The sequence below is a fragment of the Bos grunniens genome, chromosome X (genome assembly GCF_055505025.1).
Source record: "Bos grunniens cultivar Pamir isolate PY7600 chromosome X, Bosgru_T2T1.0, whole genome shotgun sequence".
NCBI lineage: Eukaryota > Metazoa > Chordata > Mammalia > Artiodactyla > Bovidae > Bos > Bos grunniens.
The window spans coordinates 975,939-995,209 of NC_141194.1; the positions used below are offsets into that span (position 1 = coordinate 975,939).

Here is a 19,271-nt window from a genome sequence, read left to right on the forward strand (position 1 = left end):
CGAAGGAGAGACGGCTCCCGCGATCAGGATACAATAGCTTTAATTAAATATTAATTAGAGATATAAAGAGTAATGGAATAAAGATAGCTCAGTAGGAAAATTCAGTGGAGAAAAGAGGCCGAATAACTTGCTTTATGTGGAAAGCTAATAAAATTCTAAGGCAAAGAATTTACGCCACCTACGTAGGCCGCAGGCGTCCTCCCGTTCTCCCAAAGGAGAGGAGACACTAAGGCCTCCTCGGTCAGATCTTAGAAGCCCAGACGTAATTAGTAGGCTTGACGAGCCTCCACGTTTCAGATGGAGATTCAGCCAAAAGGTGAGAGAAAAAACGACATGGGGAGACCAGTCTTTTGAGGAACTGATTCCATTTTTTATTTTTTCAGGGTCTGTTTTTATACACTGAGATGTTATACAAAAGTCATGTGGGGTCAACAGTCCTGACTTATCAAAGTCAGGTGCTTCATACAAATGTATACAGAGGTCTTAGGGGTGTTACATCATCTTCTGGCCAGGGGGCCTGCTGACAATTTATGACCCTCTCCTTGTGACAGTGGTCAGTCAACCAAAACACTTATTTTTCCAGGGGTGATTATTTTTAAAACAGACGCCACCTTCCGAAGGTACCAGATTAAGTTACATTCCTATAAGGTGGGGGTGTAGTGGGTTTTATTTAAAGAAAAAATTTGCTTAGCCTAAGGTCCAACGTGATTAATATCAAAGATTAATACTTATTTTTTCCATATATTCATTAATGTGTATAAAAACAGGGGATGTAGAGACTTAACAGTAAACATTGGCTCAACAAATAAAAAATCCTTCACCAATACAATTTTTAATCAGCCCACTATACTTATACTAATAGTTTTCTAACTTCTCTAAAAAACCTATTTTTAAAAGGTTTAAAACATCTCGTGCCTCTCATGGTTGAGAGGCTGTGAACAATCACATGTGGCCGGACAAGCCTGTCAGGAAGGCTAGAGAACCTTCAGAGAAGTTTGTAGGTTAAAACACTCTTGTCATGCCCAGAAGTTTTGATTAACTGGAGCTCTAAGTTAACTCCTTCTCCGAAAGAGGTGGTGGGGGACAGCCCCCCGGAAAGTCAGAGGTGTAGGTGAGAGCACAAAGTAGTAAAGTAGGCAGACTCTGGTTTTGGGGGTAGGTGCTCAAAAATTTCCAAGGGGACTCCTGAGGCTCGATCCCACCTTTGCGTATGTCGAGCCTCCTTCCTCATGACCTTTGCCACGGGTGGAGGTCCTCACGCTGGCTCCCGACAGTCGATGAGATCAGCAGAAACCTTTTTGCAAAATATTACCCCTTTGATTGCACAAACTCCCCATTTGGCTTCCCTGGTGGCTCAGACGGTAGAGAATCCACCTGCAATGAAGGAGACACGAGTTCAATCCCTGGGTCGGGAAGATTCCCCTGGAGGAGGGCATGGCAACCCACTCCAGTCTTCTTGCCTGGAGAATCCCATGGACAGAGGAGCCTGGTGGGCTGCAGTCCAGGGGGTCGCAAAGAGTCAGATATGACAGAGTGACTAAACCACCCTCGTTTACCAAAATCACATCTGTATTAACTTTACCCCTCCCTGCCTCTTTGGAGCAGTTTCTCAGAGCTGTCTGAGGTGTTGTCTCCACAGCTGCAGTCCTCATTTCGTACCCAAGTCAAACTTAACTCACAGCTCTCACGTTGCACTTGTTTTTTTTTAAAGTCAACGCCAGGTCCTGGCAGCTGGGATCTGGGTGGCGAGGCTGGGGACTGGGGCTGAGGGACACAGCAGGGCAGTGGACCTGAAAGGCATGAAGGCTCTGCAGACTTGGGGAGGGGCTGGGTTGGCTCCTAGAGACAGCAGGTTCCCAGCGGGGTGGGCGAGCTTCCCACTGAGTCACGGAATGAGGTCGGAGCTGAGCTTCGAGTGCTGGGCTCTGACAGTCCTGCATGGCTCTCTCAAGCCTGCTGCTACAGACAGCTTCAGTTCAGTTCAGTCCAGTAGCTCAGTTGTGTCTGACTCTCTGCAACCCCATGGACCGCAGCACGCCAGGCCTCCTGGTCCATCCCCAACTCCCGGAGCTTGCTCAAACTCACGTCCATCGGTCCAGGTCCCTTCAAAGTTCATATGTTGAAGCCCGAACCCCCAGAGCAGCTGTATGTGGGGCAAACAATACATTCAAGTGAAAAGAGGGAATGCCTCCTACACTGTTGGAGGGGTTGTAAATTGGTTGCAGCCACTATGGAGAACACGATGGAGGTTCCTTAAAAAACTGAAGACAGAACTACTGTGTGAGCCAGCCATCCGACTCCTGGGCAAGTACCCAGAGAAGAATCATAATTTGAAAAGACACATGCACCCTAGTGTTCATAGCAGCCAGGACATGGAAGCAACCCAAGTGTCCATCAACAGAGGAATGGAGAAAGAAGATGTGGTACATTGACACAGTGGAATATTACGCAGCCATGAAAAGGAATGAATGCCCGTTGCAGTGATGTGGATGGAACCAGAGATGATCATATGAAGTGAGGTCCAATAAGTCAGAGAGAAGCGGAAGTATTGCGTGACATCACTTATACGGGGAGTCTAAGAAGAAATGGAGAAGGGAATGGCAACCCACTCCAGTATGCTTGCCTGGAGAACCCCATGGGCAGAGGAGCCCGGCGGGCGACAATTCATGGGGTCGAAAAGAGCTGATCACAACTTATCAACTAAGCCATCACCAAGAACAAATAATACAGATGAACTTACAAAAAAGAAACAGACTCACAGACGTAGAAAATGAACATGTGGGGGTAAGGATGTGGGGAAGGGATAGTCATGGAGTTTGGGATGGACATGGACACACGGCTGTATTTAACATGGAGAACCAGAAAGGACCTGCTGGACAGCACAGGGAACTCTGCTCAATCCTCTGTAATCACTTTATGGTTCCCAGGGGGGAAGGATGGGGGAAGGGATAGTTAGGGAGTTTGGGATGGACATGGACACACTGCTGTGTTTAGCATGGAGAACCAGCAAAGACCTGCTGGACAGCACAGGGAACTCTGCTCAATGTCATGTGGCAGCTTGGATGGGAGGGCAGTTTGGGCAGAATGGATCCATGTATACATATGGCTGAGTCCCTTTGCTGTCTACTTGCAACTGTCACAACATTTTTTAAATCAGCTGTACCCTAATATAAAATAAAACATGCACATAAAAAATAAATACAAGGATTGTGCTCCATCTTCTGAAATTTTTTCCAGTAGCATTTTCTGCAATGCTATTCCCTTAATCCCATTTTCTTTGGGCGGGATTAAATCCTTGCTGTTTGCAAGACTAATTTGAATTTTTGGCAGAAAGACCCAGATGTCTCTTTCTGGTCAACACTGAGCCGGCTTTGCACACAGCCCTTGCTAGGAGTCAATGCAGAGCCAGCTCTCCAAGCATTTCTGATGAGCCGTCCTGGCCACTGGAAGGTCAGTGACAGAACTGTTTCCATGTATTTCCCAGCTGGCATTTTGCATAAACATCCTACAAACTGAGGGTTTTGTTTCCCCAACAACATCAGCTCTGGGCTTTCTCAGAATTTCAGGGCCGTGTTCTGGGTCACAGATAGACTGCAGCTCGCCTTGGTGATATCAAGATGGTCCCTCCCAGGGTGTGGGGAGAAGGCAGTCCTCCTGCAGTGTTGTGCGAATCTAAACTGGTGCAGCCATGATGGAGAAAACCATGAAGGTTCCTCCAAAAACTAAAAACGGAGCTACAATATGGCCCAGCAATCCCACTTCTGGGCATATTTGTGGAGAAAACTATGGTTCAAAAAGACACATGCACCCCTGTTTCCACAGCAGCACTATTTGCAACAGCCAGGACATAGAAGTGACCTAAGTGTACACCAGTAGAGGAACGGATAAAGAAAATGCGGTACATATATACAGAGTGGAATATTACACAGTCATAAAAAAGGACTAAATGGTGCCACTTGCAGCGATGTAGATGAGCCTAGACAGAGTCACAGTAAGTGAAGTAAGTCAGACAGAGAAAGACAAATACACATTATCACTCATGTAGAATCTAAAATAAGACAAATCTACCAAACAGAAGCAAGCTCGTAGATATAGAGAACAAATATGATTACCAAAGGGGAAAGGGCTGAGGAAGAGGTAAATCAGGATCTGGGGATGAACAGAGACTTAATATAGTGGAAGGAACACTGCTGTATACGAAATATGCAATCAACAAGGACCGACTGGGGTTCCTAGGGGTCCAGTGGTTAAGACTCTGCACATCTACTTCAGGGCGCTGGGGTTCCATCCCTGGGCAGGGAACTAAGATCCCACCCACTGACAGTGAGCAAAAATGTTTGTTGCTTCAGTAGCTAAGTCGTGTCCATCTCTTTTGTGACCCCATGGACTGCAGCCCGCCAGGCTCCTCTGTCCATGGGATTCCCCAGGCAAGAATACTGGAGTGGGTTGCCATGCCCTCCTCCAGGGGATCTTCCCGACCCAGGGATCAAACCTGAGTCTGTTATGTCTCCTGCACTGGCAGCCTGGTTCTTTACCACTAGCATCACCAGGGAAGCCACAGGGAACAACAACAGTATTTTATAAAAACATGTAAGGAAAATAATCTGCAAACAATAACTGAGTCCCTCTGCTGGACACATGGAGCTAACACACGATTGCAAATCAACTATACTTCGGTTGAAGAAAAGAACCTCTCCCTGGGACAGACACCACCGTCCAGCCCTGAGCCCTGAAAGGTAAAAGGCTTACTAACTCAGTTGTCTCTCTTTGCGACCCCATGGAATGTATAGCCCACCAGGCTCCTCTGTCCATGGGACTCTCCAGGGAAGAAAACTGGAGTGAGTTGCCCTCCTCCAGGGGGTCTTCCAGACCCAGGGATTGAACCGGCGTCTACTGTATTGCAGGCAGATTCTTTGCTGTATAGTTCAAAAAAAAAAAAAAAAAGCTTGTCTCTGGGACAGAAACCACTCTCGAGCCCTGAGCCTTACTATCTCTGACAATCAGCATCTCGTTGTGTCAGAAAAATGCCCCGCGATGCTAGACTCACTCCTAGGATCACTGTTCCTCCTAGAGCTGTGTCTCCCAAGCCACATGCAAGGACTGTGAAATCCTGGCAGGGCAAGGCTGAAAGGCAGTGATGCCCCTGTGACACTGAGCTGTCCACGCCGACATCCAGCTGTACTCTGATGATGGCTCAACACTCACTTTCCCAGAAGGCTCTAAGACATGAGGGTCTGGAAGCTTTGATCTCATTTATCGGTGATGATCAATTTGGGATGAAGGATCAAAGAGGAAAGACCTCCCTTATTTGCTGGCTGGATCTGCGCCAGAGGTGGAAAGAGGTGCAGTTTAGAATATATTGGGTTTTTACAAAATCGTGTTAAGAGCTGTCCCAGACATCTCTCACGATGAGCCAACACTTTTCAAACATGTATCCTCAGCGATTTCACCTGATGCACTTTGATGGTTCTGGTCCAGGTCTGCCCTGGGAACCCCCTGCTTTTATTCTTCCCGACATCGATCAAAAGCAAATCAGATTACGAAAATGGCTGAGCTGCCTGCAGAGTAGTTAGGATGGAGGGTTGGGCGTGTGTGCAGGAATGCGGAGGGGGACCGGGGGGTGGTTTACAGGGTCTGTGGAGCTTGAAGGCTGCAGCAGGATTCGGGCTGGCAGGAGGAGAAGGCTGAAAACAGCAGTGCTGGAAAATGGGGGGAATGCGACGTTGTCGCATGTAAAGGTCACCCCGAGGGGCGGTCCAGGGCTCGTGTCAGTCCTCAGAAAGCAGGGTTCTTGCATTTCCCTGCTCCCACACCCTGAGTTATGGTCCGTATCCTTGTGGTCCAGGGGGTGGTTCCCCATTCCAGGGGCAAGTAGGGAGAAGACGAGGAGAGGAAAGGGCACGCTGCGTCTGTCTTTGAAGGACGGCTTCTGGCACGTGGTACGCGGATGGGAAGAGAGACCCTTGCGTTGGAAGGTCTGTGTGTGAGTGACGGTGTCAGCTCCGTGACCGTGAGCGAGGCTCAACTTCTGTAACACCATGATGGTGTCGGTGGTGCTGCTGATGACCGTGGAGGAGGTGACGGTGGATGTGATGATGCTGACGATGGTGGTGGGGACGACAGTGAGCGTGACGGGGGGGACGACGGTGAGCGCGGTGCTGGTGGCAACGTGGAGGGCGGCGGTGAGCCTGCTGGTGACGGTGGCGATCATGATGTGAGTCATCACGGAGGTGACGATGCTGACGGAGGCGACGGTGGCCTCACTGATGGCGAACCTCGTGATGACGGCCGTGACGGCGCGGATGGGCAGGCTGATGGGGATGAAGATGGTGAGCGTCATGACGACGACGAGCGTCATGACGACACAGACGTCGTGACGTCATGACGTCATGATGGTGGGCGTCATGGCGGTGACGCTGACGACGATGGTGGTGAGGATGACGGCGGTGATAAGGATGGTGGTGGTGAATGTAATGGTGATAATACTGATGCCGGTGAGGCTGGTGATGGTGATGAAGGTGGTAATGGTTGTAAACGTTGATGATGGTGATGAACACGGCACAGCCACTATGCAGAAGAGTACAGAGGTTCTTCCAAACACTAAAAATCCATCAAGCAAGTCCGCTCCTGGACACACATGCAGAGGAAACGCTAATTCAAAACGATGCACGCACCCCACTGCTCACTGCAGCACTATTTACAACAGCCAGGACGTGGAAGCAACCCAAGTGTCCAGCGACAGACGATGGATCAAGGAGATGTGGTACATATACGCAATGGAATATTACGCAGCCATAAAAAAGGGAAGGAAGCCATGCCATTTGCAGCAGCATGCCTGCACCCAGGGATGATCCCACTGACTGAAGTGAGTCAGAGGAAGGCAAATGTATCACTTATATGTAGACTCTAAAAAGTAGTACAAGTGAGCTGACTTACAAAACACAAACGGACTCACAGACATAGAAACCAAACTTATGGTCCCCAGAGGGGCAGGAGGGGGTGACTTTAGGAGGTTGGATTTAGCAGATACACACTAGTGTATGTAAAATAAACAACGACCTACTAGTAAAGCACAGGGAACTTTATTAATAATCAATAATGGAAAAGAACCAAAAAACATACGTATATATTCATGTATAGACTGAAGGCGGGAGGAGAAGGGGATGACAGAGGATGAGACGGTTGGATGGCATTACCGACTTGATGGACATGAGTTGGAGCAAACTCCGAGAGTTGGTGATGGACAGGGAGGCCTGGCGTGCTGTGGTCTATGGGGTCGCAGAGAGTCGGACACAACTGAGCGACTGGACTGAGCTGATTCATGTGTAACTAAATCATTTTGCTGCACACCTGAGACTCATACAATATTGTAAGTCAACCATACTTCAATTGGGCCAGTGGGAGTTTGATATATGAAGCGGGGCACCCAAAGCCGGTGCTCTCAGACAACCTGGAAGGGTGGGGTGGGGAGGGAGATGGGGGAAGTTAGGAGGGAGGGGACATGTGTATGCCTATGGCCGATTCATGCTGACGTATGGCAAAAACCATCACGATACTATAAAGCCCTTATTGTAAAATTAAAAATTAAAAAAAAACTACTCATAAAGTCAGACAGAGGAGAAATATCACATAACATCCCTTATATGCGGACTCTAAAAATAAATGACACAAATAAACTTACAAAACATAAAAGAGACTCACAGACTTATTAGAGAACGAACTTAGGGTTGCCAGCGGGGAAAGACACGGTAAATGGATAGGGAGTGTGGGATGGACATGGACACACTGCTGTATTTCACATGGAGAACCAGCAAGGACCTGCTGGACAGCACAGGGAACTCTGCTCAATACTCTGTAATAACCTTATGGTCACCAGGGGGAAGGATGGGGGAAGGGATAGTCAGGGAGTCTGGGATGGACATGGACACACTGCTGTGTTTAACACGGAGAACCAGCAAGGACCTACTGTCCAGCAGCGGGAACTCTGCTCAGTGTCACGTGGCAGCCTGGATGGAGGGGAGTTTGGGGGAGGATGGAAGTGTGACACTGAGAGTGTTAGTCGCTCAGTCGTGTCTGACTCTTTGCGACCCCATGGACTGTAGCCCACCAGGCTCCTCCATCCATGGGATTCTCCAGGCCAGAATACTGCGGTGGCTACCCATTTCCTTCTCCCCCAATACAAAATAAAAAGTTCAAAAAAACAAAAACAAACCCCACTCCTCAGTAAAGACTGACAAGTTCTGTTTCCCCAAACTCACACTCACAGGAGACAGACTTGGTACCATTTTGCCGCATATCCTGATGATCTCTGGCATCTGTTCATCACACCTTGGGGCTCCGGCAAGGGCTCATTTCTGTCTGCCCGGTGCCTGGCTGAGTGTCTGACGCCTCCGCCACGCTCCACAAAAGCCTTCAATGGTGAGATGGTGTCAGTGAGCCAGACCGCGGTGACGGGTGTCAAGGCGGAGAAGCGGAGATGGCAAAGTGAGAAGACACGGAGTCATCGGGAACCGGAGAAGCTCCGGGGGGGGAGGAGAAGGCCAGACAAGCACACATACTCCTTCCGTGTATGCGTGTGGCTCATCAAAGCCCCAGAGAGGGTGCTTCTCCCTACCCGCTTCCATCTCCGGGATGCTCAAAGTACCAGCCTCTCTGCTCAGACGTCCTCTGTACGCAACACGGGCCATCCTCGTCTCCAGCATCATCATAGACTGTTCTCGACACAGCAGGTTGACGCATCCCGTCTCCACCGTCCTGCTTCCAGAAACTCAGCCTGGGTTGTGAGCTGCACGCAGGCTGGGACAGGGGGCTCTAGCAGAGTAGGTATGGAGGTCGTTTGCTGTTCGGTCAGCAAGTCGTGATCGACTCTTCGCGACCGCCGAGGGCCGAAGCACACCAGGCTTCCCTGTCCCTTTGCCATCTCCCGGAGTTAGCCCAAATATCACACCTGACTCACTGGAAAAGACCCTGATGCTGGGAAAGATTACAGGCAGGAGAAGGGGGCGACAGAGGATGAGATGGTTGGATGGCATCACAGACTCGATGGGCGTGAACTTGGGAAAATTTGGGCAAAGTCCAGGGAGGTCACACAAGGACAGAAACTGGCCAAGGAGCGGGAGGAATTACCGAGCCAGCCCTGTCAAGGTGACTGGGGAGGGTAATATCGTGGTGATGCTATGAGAAACAGTGTAAATGATTTCCCAGGGTGATCTGGGGACAGGTGTGGGAGGTGGGGTACTTATACTCCGTGTGCATTGGCAGGGCTTCCCACGTGGTTCCGACGGTGAAGAATTTGCCTGCCAATGCTGGAGACCCAGGTTCCATCCCTGGGTCGGGAAGATCCCCTGGAGGAGAGCATGGCAACCCACTCCAGTATTCTTGCCTGGAGACACCCTGGATGGAGGAGCCTGGTGGGGCTACCCTCTATGGGGTCCCACTGAGTCGGACACGACTGAAGCGACTTAGCACGCACAGATCAAATCTGGACTCGACACAGGAATTCAGTTCAAGAAGCTCTTGCAGGCTTCTACTGACGAGGCATATCGTAAGCTGCTCTGAACAGAACTCGGGTCCTACCACACCATCTGGTGAGAGAACCACCTTCATTCTCACGGAGAGCCCCTGAGACCGCCCGCCAACTGCGGTCCCAAATGCCTGCAGCTGTCACAGTGAGGAACGCTTTACGTTCAAAAGGACAAGTGATAAATCGATTAGAAAAGATGGTATGTAAACAGTGGTGCTGGAGAAGGCTCTTGAGGGTCTCGTGGACAGCTAGGAGATCCAACCAGTCCATCCTAAAGACATCAAGCCTGCATATTCATTGGAAGGACTGATGCTGAAGCTGAAACTCCAATACTTTGGCCCCCTGATGCGAAGAGCTGACTCATTGGAAAAGACCCTGCTGCTGGGAAAGATTGAAGGCAGGAGGAGAAGGCGACGACAGAGGATGAGATGGCTGGATGGTATCACCGACTCGATGGACACGAGTTTCAGTAAACTCCGGGAGTTGGTGATGGACAGGGTGGCCTGGTGTGCTGGAGTCCACGGGGTCACAAAGAGTCGGATACAACTGAAGGACAGAACAAGGAAAATGTTAAGTCACAACTCTCCGGCTGTGCTTTTTTTGTTTGTTTCAGTTGACACTTCCTAAGAGGAATATTAGTGAATGAGCATAGAACGCAAAAGAAAAAGAGGCGTGTGCCTGCTGCAGGGTATGCGGGCTTCTCCCCTTGCTTTGTGTGGTAAGCACCCTCCAGCCGTCTTTTGGGCATGGGTCCAGTGGGATCCAGGTAAGGGCTCCCCGTTTCCTTAGACTTAACAGTTAACATGTGCGGCTTGCACCGCTCTGGAGCCATCTGGAATCACAGCACCATTTCCCCGCCAGCTTCGAAGTCCGGGTTAGGCTTTCTTGGAGAGGTTTGGAAACCACGCCCGAAAGGCTTCCAAAGCAAACCTGCCGGGACACGCCCGTCCCCCTCGCCTCCTGCTGCAAGCAGCTCCCAGGAAACACAGAGAAATCTGTATTCGGACTGTTCTGTTTCTCCTCACAAGCACTTAAATCACCAACGTATATTCTATTAGGCAGCTACGCCTGAGTTGTTGCTTAGTCGTGTCCAAGTCTTTGCGACCCGATGGACTTCAGCCTGCCAGGCTCCTCTGTCCGTGGGATTCTCCAGGCAAGAATACTGGAGTGGGTTGCCATGCCCTCCTGCAGGGGATCTTCCCAACCCAGGGATCGAATACGTGTCTCCTGCATTGACAGACAGGTTCTTTACCGCTGAGCCATTGGGGAACTCATAGCTTATGCGTGTATTTCTGTGAGATTTCTCTCTGCTAAGATGTCTAGGTGGGGTGTTTGTTTCCAGGGGCTGTTGTAATAAAACACCCCAAAGCTGGTAGTTTAAAACAGCAGGAATTGACACTTCCTGATGGTCCAGGAGTTAACAGTTTGCCTTTCAATGCAGGGGGAGTGCGACTTTGGGGAACTAAGATCTGACATGTTATGGAAGACAAAACAGCAGGAATTGATTCTATCTCAGTTTTGGAGCAATGTGTGAAGTCATATATATTTATTCTCTCTTAGTTTCTAAAATCATATATATATATATTTATATGTTTTTATATAAATGTAACCAAATGTATTCAATATACATAATTATACATGTCAGTTGTTTTTCCTCCTTTGAATTTGGTCATGGCTCTGTGCCATCCGCAGTCAATTGAAAAAACAGAACGCACAACTCAAAAGTAGAAAAATCTGTTTTATTTAATGACTTTGTTGTTGCAGTTCAGTCGCCAAATCGTATCTGACTCTTGCCAGGCTTCCCTGTCCTTCACCATCTCCCGGGGTTTGTTCAAACTCAGGTCCATCGAGTCTGTGATGCCATCCAACCATCTCATCCTGTCGTCCCCTTCTCCTCCCGCCTTCAATCTTTCCCAGCATCAGGGTCTTTTCTAGTGAGTCGGCTCTTTGCATCAGGTGGGCAAAGGATTGGAGTTTCAGCATCAGTCCTTCCAATGAATATTCATGATGGATTTCCTTTACAATGCACTGGTTTGATCTCCTTTGGTGACTTTACTGAGGACTATAGCCTAGGAAAGAGCCTCTCAGAGAGCTTGGAGGGTCTGTCCCAAAGAGGTATGGGAGGGGCCAGGATGTATACGAATTTTTGCAAAAACAGGCAAACCTAAAACGCATGTAATTGAAATCAAAAGATTACTATGCACGTCACAAAATAGCAACATCTCAAGTGAATGGGTTTAGGGCTTTTCTGTGTCTAGGAAGCTGCAAGAGTCTGGGCTCATTGAAATCATTCCTTTGATGGGCACCTCAGCGCTCTGGGGCCAGTCTCCTGTTTTTCTCCACCCTGAGTCCCCCGAGGGTGCACCCTTGGGGGCGGCTGCAGTGGCTGAGAGTCTGACCCCTGCAGCTTCCTTTCTTTACTGAAAAGGCAGGTGGCCTTTGTCTGTGCACAGAGCGAAGCCTCCTGCTTTGCTCTTCCATGCGCCCCCCTCTTCAAAACCAATGCAACTGAAATCGTTCTGTGGGCTTCCCTGGTGGTGGAGTGGATAAGAACCTGTCTGCCAATGCAGGGAAGGGACCCGGCTTCAATCACTGGTCCGGGAAGATCCCACAGGCCTCGGAGCAACTAAGCCCGTGTGCCACAACTACTGAGCCTGTGCTCTAGAGGCCCGAAAAAGCTGCAAACAGGAGAAGCCACCACAATGAAAAGCCCGTGCAAGACAACTAGAGAGAAGCCCACGCTCAACACCAACGAGAGAAAGCCCGCACTCAGCAGTGAAGACCCAACGCAGCCCCGCAAAGAAAGGAATGCAATACAGAAATCGTTCTGCAGAAACAGGAGTGGAGGACATGCTGGAGCCCTCTGGTTGGTTGTCAATGGACTGGAGTGGAAGCTGGGTGCTATGAGGGGTTCTGTGTACCTGGACCTTGAGAGTCGGTGGGAATCTGTCTACCTAAGCTGAGTGCCCCTCCTGGCTACCTTGCTCCTGGCTTTTTACGCTGCAATATGTGCCGGGAGCAGGAGCTCCACCCGTGGCAAAGGTCATGAGGAAGGAGGCTCGGCATATGCAAAGGCGGGATCGAGCCTCAGGAGTCCCCCTGGAAATTCTGGAGCATCTACCCCCAAAACCAGAGTCTGCCTACCTTCTGCTTTGTGCTCTCACCTACACCTCTGACTTTACGGGGGGCTGTCCCCCACTACCTCTCTCTGAAAAAAGAGTTAGCTTACAGCTCCAGTTAATAATTCCTGGGTGTGACAGTGTTTCAACCTACAAACTCCTTTGGAAGTCCTCTAGCCTGCCTGAATAGGTTTTTCCAGCCACATGTGATTGCTCAGAGCCTCCCAACTGTGAGAGGCATGAGATGTTCTAAACTGTCTAAACACAGATTCCTTTGAGTAGTTAAAAGATTGATTAGAAATTGTATTGGTGAAGGGATTTTCACTTTTTGGGCCAATGTTTGCTGCTGAGTCTCCATATCTCTTACCTGCTGTGTCCCTGGCAGTGTATTGATTAATATAATTGGTGTAAATAGTAGCTTTAATGTTTGTAACCTGGGACCCTTGAGTTAATTCTTTTTCTTGTTATAGCCCACCACACCTTTGCTCTGTAGGAATGCAACTTTATCTAATGCTTTTGGAGGGTGGCGCTTGACTAATCACCTTTAGAGAAAAATAAGTTTTCTGAAGAAAGGGTCTTAAAATGTTAACAGGCCTCTTGGCCAGAAGATGACGCAAATCACCTAAACTTTTGCATATGATAAGTTTGCAGGAAGAAAGCCTGGCTTACTGCATGACTCTACCCCTTCCCCCATTATCCTCTATGCACAACTTAAGGTATAAAAACTACTTTGGAAAATAAAGTGCAGGCCTTGTTCACCCCCATGTCGTTTCTTCTCTCACCTTCTGGCTGAATTATTCAGCCTCTTTTTTCCACTGAATTTCCTCACTGAGCTATCCTTATTCTATTACTCTTTATATCTTTAATTAACCTTTAAATAAGCTGTTGTTTCCTGATCGCCGATGCCATCTCCCCTTCGAAACCCCTGACTCCACCGGGGCTGGACCCCGGCAAATATGAGTACGATTGAATAGCGTGAAAGCGTGAGTTGCTCAGTCACGTCTGACTCTTTGCAACCCTGTGGACTGTAGCCCCGCCATGCTCCTCTGTCTGTGGGCAAGGATACTGGATTGGGTTGCTATGACCTCTTCCAGGGGATCTTCCTGACCCAGGGATTGAACCTGGGTCTCCTGCATTGCAGGCGGATTCTTTACTGTCTGAGCTACCAGCATTTGAATAGGAGTGAATAATTTTGTCGAAGCCTTGGGAGTCGGCACCCATGGGTCACAACATTATTTCATGTGGTGAATGAGCTTCTTGGCTCATGACAGGAAGCTAACATCCCAGAGACTCGCCGTGGCTGACCGCAACCTTCCCGAGTACCAGGCCTCCGGCTGTAGGGCCAACACCTTGCTTTGATGATACCCAAGGACTTACAGAAGTTCAGGTGATGAGGTCTCATAGAAACAAGAAATCAAGAGACTTGTTTGTGCCCAGTTTGGGTCCTGGTTTTCTAAATGTGTCTGGGCTTCCCTGGTGGCTCAGCTGGTAAAGAATCCACCTGCAATGTGGGAGACCCGGGTTCGGTCCCTGGGTTGGGAAGATCGCCTGGAGAAGGGAATGGCTGCCCACTCCAGTACTGTGGCTTGGAGAATCCCATGGACTGGGGTTCAAAAAGAGTTGGACACGACTCAGTGACTTTCACATCCCTTTCTAAATGTGAAGATCTGTTTGTTGTTGCTTAGTTACTAAGTCGTGTCTGACTGTGACCCCAGGGATTGCAGCCCACCGGGCTCCTCTGTCCATAGGATTCTCCGGGCAAGAATACTGGAGGGGGTTGCCATTTCCTTCTCGGGGAGATCTTCCTGACCCAGAGATTGAACCCATATCTCCTGCTTCCTGACGCAGAGTGAATGCACACCTCCTGCTTGGCAGGCGGATTCTTTACTGCTGAGCCACATGGGAACCCAAAGGTCTATACGTTGATGGTATCACTGCGGTTCATGGACCACCATCAATGGTTTCACCCGAGAGCTCGTTTAAAATGTGAAAACCTCAGTTCCACCCAGACCTGCTGGATTACAATCTGTATTTTCACAAGGTTCCCAGGGAATCAAGTACCCAGTCAAGTGTGAGAAGCCTCAAAGTCTCTCATATCTTTTGCCCTGATTGTCCAAAAATAACCAACTGATGAAAAGTATTTGTGCCCCGAAATGCACCAGGATGTCATCATATTTTTTCAGACTTTGTAAGGAAGGCTGAACCCTGCGTCCATGAGGATAAACAACAGGCAGTGAGGGGTATACCTTGAAGCAGCTCGAAAATGCCAGGTAGATGAGGCAGAAAGGTGGGGAAATTCTACCTAACATTTAGCTTGGCAAGGAAACTTTAGTCAGTGAGGCAGACCCCTGTCGAGTGAGGAAGGCACAGCTGTGAAGTTTCTGTTTGAGAGGTGTTAGCTCCTATCCCCAGGTAAGACTTTAGTCATTCTATCATGGGTCTCTCTCTCTTTCTTTCCCTGAATTGGGCGTAGATTCAGGCTGTGTGAATGGCCTGTGATGGCTGGTTTTATTGGTAAATGTGGCTGAGCTGCAGTTCCCAGAGGCAATCAAACATAATTCTGGATGTTTCTGTGAGGTTTTTTGTTTTTTGTTTTTTTTTTGGTACAAGATGAATATTTTACTCAGTGAGCTCTGAGTAAAGCAGACTGCCCTCCTTGATGTGGGTGGGCCTCGTCTAGTCAGTTGAAGGCATCAATAGCCTAAGGGTTGATCTGCCCTGAGCAAAAAAAGGAATTCTGCCAGCAGATGGTCTCTGGGCTTCTTCAGCTGCAACATCAGCTCTTTCCTGGGGTCTTCAGCCTGCTGGTCTACCCTGAAGGTGATGGACTTGTCAGCTCCCACGACTGCATGAGCTAATTCCTTAAAAATAAAGCTTTCTTTGGAAATTAAGCCTGAATATTCACTGGAAGGACTGATGATAAATCTGAAGCTCCAATCCTTGAGCCACCTGATGCAAAGAGTTAATTCATTAGAAAAGACTCTGGTGCTGGGAAAGGTTGAAGGCAGGAGGAGAAGGGGATGACAGAGGATGAGATGGTTGGATTGCATCACCGACTTGATGGACGTGAGTTTGAGCAGGCTCTGGGAGTTGGTAATGGACAGGGAGGCCTGGCGTGCTGCGGTCCATGGGGTCGCAAAGAGTTGGATGCGACTCAGAAAATGAACAACAATAGGTAAAGATATAGACAGATGACTGATGGTAGGTAGATAATAGATACAGATAGGTAAACAGATGGAGGTATTGATATAGATGGACAGATGATTGATAGATATGGAGACAGATAATAGACATAGACAGATAGGTTGACAGAGATAGATAGATGATAGGCAGATGGATGGATGGATGGATGACATATAGGTATAGGTACAGATACAGATAGATGGTTAATAGGTAGATACTATATATACAGATAAAATTATACATATTGATATAGATGAATAGACAATTGACGGATAATAGAGATAGATGTAGACAGTTAATACATAGATGGATGATACATAGATGATTGACAGGTAGATAATAGACATGGATGGATAGATGGGCAGACAGATATGATGGATGGATGGATAGATGGATATGATGGATGGATATATACATATGATGGATGGATGGATGGATAGATATGTGGGATGGATGGATGGATGGATAGATATGATGGATGGATGGATAGATGGATATATACATATGATGGATGGATGGATGGATAGATATGACGGATGGATGGATGGATAGACAGATATGACGGATGGATGGATGGATAGATATGGTGGATGGATGGATAGATGGATATGATGGATGGATGGATAGATAGATATGATGGATGGATGGATGGATGGATAGATAGACAGATACAATGGATGGATGGGTAGCCAAATAGATATGATTGATGGATGGATAGATATACAGACAGATATCACTGATGGATAGATGGATAGACAGACAAATAAATATTAAGGATGGATGGATAGACGCAGACAGATATGATTGATGGATGATGGATAGAGATATGATAGATAGATGGATAAAGATAATATAATGCATGCATGGATGGATAGAGATGATGGATGGATGGATACATATGATGGATGCATGGATAGATATGACTGAGGGATGGATGGATGGATTGATATGATGGATGGATGGATAGATAGATATGATGGATGGATAGATATGACTGACGGATGGACGGGTGGATGGACACACAGGTAGATAAGAAGATACGATGGATGGATAGATAGATGGGTGAATGGATGGATCCTACTGACTGTGTTTCCCTGCAGAACCCTGGCAGACATAACACCCGCATCTATCACAGGCTGACATGAGGCAGTATACCTGAAGGGGTGACAGGTGACCCAACTGTCAGGATTCCAGCCCAGAACCACTCCCAGGTACAGCCAGAAACTCAACATCTGTCACTTGGCAAGTTAGGACTAAAGGATTTTCCAGCTTAACACGGGCAATCAGCCACTGGGTGACCGAATGCCTGCCTTTTGCCCGAATTTCCTGTCTCTCTTTCCCCAGCTATTACTCTTCCCACACCCCTTCCTCCCAAATCCCAGATTCTTCCATGAATCCACCCTGAACCAGTCTGAACTTCTTCAGATTCTTAACAGAGGGGACCGGTATTCCTCCTTGGAATACCCTCCAGCTCGTGGCTGGCTATGTCCATGTCCCCTTCACGTGTTACGTTAGATGTCTCCAGACGGCCTCTCCTGACCTCTGAGTGCAGGGGAGTGATCTTGTAGACACCTGGACCCTTATTTCAAACATAAAAATCCATTGACTGATAATTCATTTTTCCAGAATTTTAAAGCAAGCAAAAGATGAGAACAAAATCAACCCACCGAAGATTCACTAGCCTTTTCAGGACAGGAAGAAAAAAAAAACAAACCCTAAATAGAATGCCTGGGACGTCCCTGGTGGCCCAGCAGTGAGGAATCTGCCTTCTCTCTGGGGGCTCAGATGATAAAGAAGCTGCCCACAATGGGGGAGATCTCGGTTTGATCCCTAAGTCAGCAAGATGCTCTGGAGGAGGGAAGATCCCCTGGAGGAGGGAACAGCAACCCATTCCAGCATTCCTGCCTGCAGAATCTCATGGACAGAGGAGCCTGGTGGGCTACAGTCCATGGGATCACAAGAGTTTGGACACGACTTAGCGAGTAAACCACCAACAAAGAAAAAGAATGCCCGCCGATGTTTTCTCCTTATCCTTAATGTCTGACTTGTCTCACTTTTTCCAAGAACCCAGCTTTCTCACCGATTAGAGGGAAAAAGGAAATTGTAGAAGACCCATGTGGGTTAATTTCGTGTTTCAACTCGAGAAGTCATGGGCAGCCTGGATGTTTGAGTCAAGTTCATTCTGAATGTGTGATGCCTAAAGGCATCTGTCTCTCATCCCAGGGGGCTGTGGACGGGGGTCCAGGGCAAAGGAAGAGAAAGACATTACATTAGTGATGGTACCAGATGCAAGAATCTTGTCCTTTGGGGGTGGTGGCGGTTTAGTCGCTGACTCATGTTTGACCCTTCTGACCCCATGGGCTGTAGCCCACCAGGCTCCTCTCTCCAGGGAATTCTCCCGGCCACAATACTGGCGTGGGTGGCCATTTCCTTCTCCAGGGGATCTTCCTGACCCAGGGATCGAACCCATGTCTCCTGAATTGCAGGCAGTCTCCTGCATGGCAAGCAGATTCTTTTACCGCTGAGTCATGGTCCTATGGGGAGCATGCGATAACTGATCATTGTCTTCTGAATGTCCCCACTTTGCCTACGTTGGAACACAAAGGGACAAGCTTTCTGATCCTACGTGTCTGGGGAAACGTGTATATATAATGAAATAGCATCAGTATTTCAAAATGTGAAACAGGTTGCCTGGTGATTTCAAAAGACATCAAGACAGGTTGTCCAATGAGCAGATGCAAAATATACTTCTACTGACTGTAATGGTTATGCCTTTTTAAGAAAAGATTTATTTTATTGTTTAATTTTTGGCTGTGGTGGGTCTCTATTTCTGCACAGGGGCTGTCTCTCGTTGCAGAAAAGGGAGAGGGCTACTCTCCAGCTGAGGGGCATGGACGTCTCATGGCGGTAACTTGCTGTGAAGCATGGGCTCCAGCTGTGTGGGCTTTAGTAGTTCTGAATGAGCTTAGCTGCATTGTGGCAGGCGGGATCTAACTGGACCAGGGGTGGAAATCTGTGTCCCCTGCATTGCAAGGCAGATTCTTAACCACTGGACCACAGGGGAAGCCCCAATAGTTATGCTTTTAATAAAGCTGAATAGACATAAAGTGCATTCATAATGTGTCTATGTCTGTGGGTACCTGTGGTGATGGGCACGTATGTTTCTATATGTCTGTATGTGTTATACAAGAGACCTCACTTTGGTGACGAGAGGTCCATCTAGTGGAAGCTATGGTTTTTCCAGTGCTCATGCACGGATGTGAGAGTTGGACCATAAACAAGGCTGAGTAGCCAAGAATTGATGCTTTCTAAGTGTGGTGTTGGAGAAGACTCTTGAGAGTCCCTTGGACTGCACGGAGATCCAACCAGTCCATCCTAAAGCAAATCAGTCCTGAATATTCATTGGAAGGACTGATGCTGAAGCTGAAGTTCCACTACTTTGGCCA

General features: G+C 48.2%; 1 protein-coding gene across 5 annotated transcripts in view; it reads right to left on the reverse strand.

Moving 5' to 3' along the window:
* Positions 1–348: 348 nt before the first annotated feature.
* Positions 349–19,271, reverse strand: part of LOC147339678 (uncharacterized) — a 62,386-nt gene continuing 43,463 nt past the window's right edge. For 2 of the 5 annotated variants that reach the window (XR_015158309.1, XR_015158305.1), the window contains one exon: positions 349–1,374. Coding sequence is in view for 1 of the 5 variants with exons in the window: in XM_086386069.1 (XP_086242195.1) it covers positions 5,570–6,358 (789 nt within the window). In the remaining 4 variants the exon portion in view is untranslated. Of the gene's footprint in view, positions 1,375–4,753; positions 7,590–9,936; positions 10,070–11,241; positions 11,688–19,271 lie in introns of those variants that run through there. The other 3 variants (XM_086386069.1, XR_015158310.1, XR_015158306.1) reach the window with 3 other exon arrangements.